The sequence below is a fragment of the Octodon degus genome, unplaced genomic scaffold, assembly GCF_000260255.1.
Source record: "Octodon degus isolate 3935 unplaced genomic scaffold, OctDeg1.0 scaffold00272, whole genome shotgun sequence".
In the NCBI taxonomy this organism is placed as follows: Eukaryota; Metazoa; Chordata; class Mammalia; order Rodentia; family Octodontidae; genus Octodon; species Octodon degus.
In genome coordinates this window covers 1379051-1383859 of record NW_004524848.1, presented here as the reverse complement: position 1 = coordinate 1383859, position 4809 = coordinate 1379051, and the positions used below count along the sequence as shown (strand labels likewise).

Sequence of the window (4809 nt, the reverse complement as noted above, 5' to 3'; positions counted from 1 at the left end):
GAGTTTGGAGTTATCCAGCTGCATCTGGCTTAGGTCTGGCTGCTGTGCTCAGCTCCTTCCCGCTGCAGACCTGGGCTAGGATTGGGTCTGGGGGTTCTCGGAACTCGGCAGAAATTCCTCCTTAGCGGGAGGAGTGGGGCAGGTAACGTGGAGTGGTGGGGGGCAGCCTGAGGGGGCGGGAGAGGGTCTGGCCCACCCTGCGCCTGGGCTGGGACTGGTCCCGCCGGCGCAGGGTAGCAGGAAGCTCTCCACACACTCCTGCTCTATTTTTTTTATCAGTGTATTCTTTTGAAGCACTTAGTACTTCTTTGATTATAGTTGTCACTACATTTTTTAGTTCAGAAATTATTTCTGATCTGATTTCTTCTATACCTTTCTGCAGTTGTTTCTTTACTTCCAACGCTATTATTTCAGAGATATCTGGTGTGTGATTTCCAGTTTCCTCAGTGTTAGTGTCTTCTGCAGTTGTACTGGGTGGACTCGGGGTCTGAGACTGCATTTTTTTCCTTCTCTTTATCATTTTGTATAACACTGTCTTCTGACCTTTGGTGTAGAGCTTAGATAGAATTATTACCTTAGCACCAGGTCTGGATCTACGAAGTTCAGCTTCCTTCAGGTGTTGCTTGGATCTGGCTGATATGCTCCACTTCTTCCTGCTGCAGCTGTTGGAGTTGAACCCTTTGTGTCACTCTGGCAAGATGTTCTGCTCCTGAATCAGCTGGGTGGGTCTTGCCTCTAGCCTCTTTTCAGGGAGTTCTGCTGAAGGGTTCCACGCTGGGCCTGTGCTCTGGGTCTATTCAGGGTCTGCAGGACTGGGTGGTCTCACGCTGGGCCTGCGCTCTGGGTCTATTCTAGCTCATATAGAGGTTTCAGTCCCTAATCAGCTTGCTCCAAGGAAGATGACACATAGCAGAGGGGCAACAGTTCATGGCCACAGAAGATGGCAAACACAACAAGAGAATCCCTAAGCCTAATTTTTGTAAATGACCAAGTAAGAGTACTCTTTCTGTTGCCCCACTTGGTGGAATACTTTGGTAACTACTCAGGTGCACTTTCTTTGTTTTGTTGAGACAAGGTCTCACTGTATTCAAGGCTGGTCTTAAATTTATTATGTATCCCAGGCTTGCCTAGATCTCATAGTCCAGAGTCAGGTGCACTTTTATCATTTAGGTGAAAAGTCATTATGTATTTATTTGGAAAAAATATGAATCACATGCATTATTTATTAATGTAATCACTATTTCATAACTCTTTGGAACCAATAATCCTTTTTTTTTTAGTATATGTGCTGCTGAAGCTAGCACAAGAACCAATAATCTTTTTAGTTACCTAAATGTTTTTAATTTTATAAAGGTCTATATTTCACAGAGTATAAACTTCTCACTTTGTCATATTAAAAAATTAGAGGCAACCAATGGCTTACATTTTAAAATAGATCATTCCTTGACTTTTATTGAAAGCAGTGTAAACTGGACATTGTGGCCCCACATCTGTAAACTTCACACTCAGGAGACAGAGGCAGAGGAACACCATGAGTTCAAGGGCAGCCTGAGCTACATAATAAGACCTGTCTCAAAATACCAAAACACACATACATACACACAGATACTATAAATACAATCAGCATGTATTTCTTGCTAGTGAATTAATGTAATAATTTCTGTTTTCCTGTTTTGGCCATTGGCCACAGGAGTGCTAGGGTTGAAGCTTGGAGCATGGTAATAATGGCTATTTGGTAAGATTAGTCTCATTGTTTGCCCTTCTGTTTGGCTCCCATTACTCCTAACACTAAGGCAAAGATTTAAGTTCTGGAGTTTTAGAACGTTCATTCAGTACAGACGTGACTACTAAGCATCTGACTGAGGTGGAGATGGGGCCTAGGAGTCTGACTCTCAAGATAAAGGTTTTTAGTAGTAAGGTCTAAGTTAAGTGATACAACAATTAAACTTTGAAACTGCTCTCTTCACAATAAGGTGTAAATTTCAATGGTGTTTAAATGAAATTTGTGACAATTTTGATTTTCATAGTTCATGTTTGATATATAAAGGCAAAAAATTCCTCAGACTACTTTTTTGTTGTTCTTTATCAATTCAGCAGTCCAATTTTTACTTTTTTTTTGTGGAATTGGGGTTGAACACAGGGCTTTTGCTCTGAGATACAACCTCAGGCCTTTTCAATTTGGGAGGATTTTTTTGAGACAGATTGTTGCTAAATTGCCAGATTGGCAATTGCTAAATTGCAATCCTCCTGCCTCAGCTTTCCAGAGAGCTGGATTACATGTGTGTATTAATATGCCAAGTTGTCAGTCTACCTCCTTACACTTGAATTATGGAACTTGGTAGTGTTGAGCAATGCACTGTTTCATCTTAGACATTTTTGTTCTTTTGAGTTTTTCCTTACTCAGTTGAAATTCAAACTCTGACTTTGGCTTCATCTATGAGCTTCATAAAGTCCTTCCTACTTAAAAAAAAAAAAAAAAAGAACATTCTTTATAATCAACAAACATACTTCCTTAAGTGGATAATATGGTAGGCAAGTCTATGGGAGTAAGATTCTGTTAACCAAAGAGATGTCTTCTTAACCAAGAAAGTGTTCAAACCACATTAGATTTCCCAGAAAGTTCCTTTGAGTGTCATGCTTTCCAAGAAAAGCAGCCAAGTAGAGATAACTTAAATGCTAAGACAGGAGTATTCACTGAAAGACTCAATGAACTTCCTGGAAACTGGCTACTCACAGTCAGGTTTATTACAAGGAAAATATACCATTGGTAAAAGTCAGTGGAAGGGAGATGAAGGAGACTAGAAACAGCCCAAATGCTGAGATTCTGGTTGTTGTGTCCCCCTTATAGCTTTTGAAAGGTATTAATTCTTCTAATCTGATTACCTTGTCCAGAGTTTTTATCCAGGGTTTGTTGCTTAGAGATTGACTGAATCATTGTCACATTGAACTCAGTCTCAGCTTTTCCCTTTTATCAAAGACCAAAAGATACTATCATGAGCCACCTGTCAGATGTAGTCCCCTGGCTCCACCAAAGACACCCCTCTATCATTTGAGAAACCATAAGACTATAGGTTACTTTATAAATTTGGCATAAGGTAGCCAGACCTCTTTGAGCAAGACCAAGTTCCTCAATATATTAAGGAACTGATGCACAGGTCAATAAGAAAAATCCTTTTGTGAAGATTTTTGGGCAATAGAATGGGAACTCAGAGAATATCAGATAATTCCTTCTTTTACTATTAGGGAAGGTGGGGACTGAGAGATGGCTTCTAGGACATAGAGCCTCTCAAGCTGCAACTTGACATAGGTGTAGCAAGTTACAGTTTGTGTCTAGACATCCCCTGAAAACCATATGGGGTCATAGAGTTTTTTTCAGAGGTAGCTGGATCTAGACTGTGTGATTGATTCATAGTACAATGCTAGGATTAAGATTGGGTGATTGCTTTATCATTTCACTGATTGGATTGGCACTGCCATTATCCCGGTAGACTGGGTACAATATAAGGGGCAGAAAGGTTTGCTTTGCTCTCGTTGCTTTTGCTGTCTCCCACCTCCATGAATGGTTACCTCTCTGCCATGTGCCACTCTGCCTTGGAGCCAACTGATTATATATTGAAACCTCTACAAACTGTGAGCTAACTAAACCTTTCTACCTTTAACTTTGGGTATTTTGTCTCAGCAACAAGAAAAGTGTAGGGGCTGGTGAGATGGTTCAGTGGTCTAAAGCACCTACTTAGAACAAGCTAAGCCAATCAAAGCACAGGGACCTCGGTTCAATCCCCCCAGCACCACATGCCAGCCCGCCCGCCCCCTGGTGGGCTGAGCTGGCCACACACTAAATAAATAAATAAATAAATAAATAAAAAGTATAATTAAAACACAACTGAGGTGAGATGTCCCCACAACAAGGAACACCATTTACCAGTGTATATTAGCATGGTTTTGAGTAGGAGTAAGATTTGTGGGCTGAGGAGATAGCTCAGCAGCATAAGCGCCTACCTGGCAGGCTCACGGTCCTAAGTTTGATCCCTGGTACTAAAAAATGAATAAATAAATAAATAAATAAATAAATAAATAAATGAGATTTGCAGTCTTCAAAGTCACATACTGATTCCTTGGTCTCCCGGTGGGGTTTCTCCCTGAAAAATTATTTTTGAGTAACCTTATTTGGGCATTTTTATACTATTGCTAAATACTCTTAACTGGCAATAACTAAGCATTAACAGTAGTACATGCTTTTATTTAATAGGTGGCACACACTCGCCTATGTCTCTGATTTGGGTAAGGTCTTTTCCTTTGGATTTGGAGAAGAAGGACAGTTAGGACATGGTGGAAAACATAATCAGCTGATACCAATGCCCATGAAATCACCATCAAATGAAGAGCTCCAGTTTGGTAAATTCTTTAGGACCATGGGGTTTGTTATAATATGTTGTTAGAGAAAATGATTTTTTTAAGTGTATAATTCCGCAAGACAGACATGTGTGAGCATGAAGAGAATTTCTCTGAATAATGGTTTCTTATTTTTATTTATTTATTTTATATATTTAGTACAGGGTCTTACTACACAGTTCAGACTTCTGGTTTCATCCTCCCAAGTGCTGGGATTACAGGCTCACACCACCACACCCAGTCTCAGTTGCCTTCTCAGCTTGCCCCAATGGTGGGGCCAGCATTGCATGCAGGGTATTGAACCTCTGGTCCCTGTGTCTGCCTAAGCAGGTGCTTTAATCTGCTGAACTATCTGGCCAGTACCTACTTTCTTATTTTAAACTGTATAACTTAAAAGATTAATCTACCTTTTCAAGT

At 40.4% G+C, this 4809-nt stretch overlaps 1 protein-coding gene across 1 annotated transcript in view; it reads left to right on the top strand.

Moving 5' to 3' along the window:
- Positions 1-4809, top strand: part of LOC101571594 (E3 ISG15--protein ligase HERC5-like) — a 68554-nt gene that overhangs the window by 15156 nt on the left and 48589 nt on the right. Inside the window, exon 8 of the mRNA XM_023706839.1 lies at positions 4250-4395. Within this exon, the coding sequence (XP_023562607.1) occupies positions 4250-4395 (146 nt within the window). The remainder of the gene's footprint in view (positions 1-4249; positions 4396-4809) is intronic.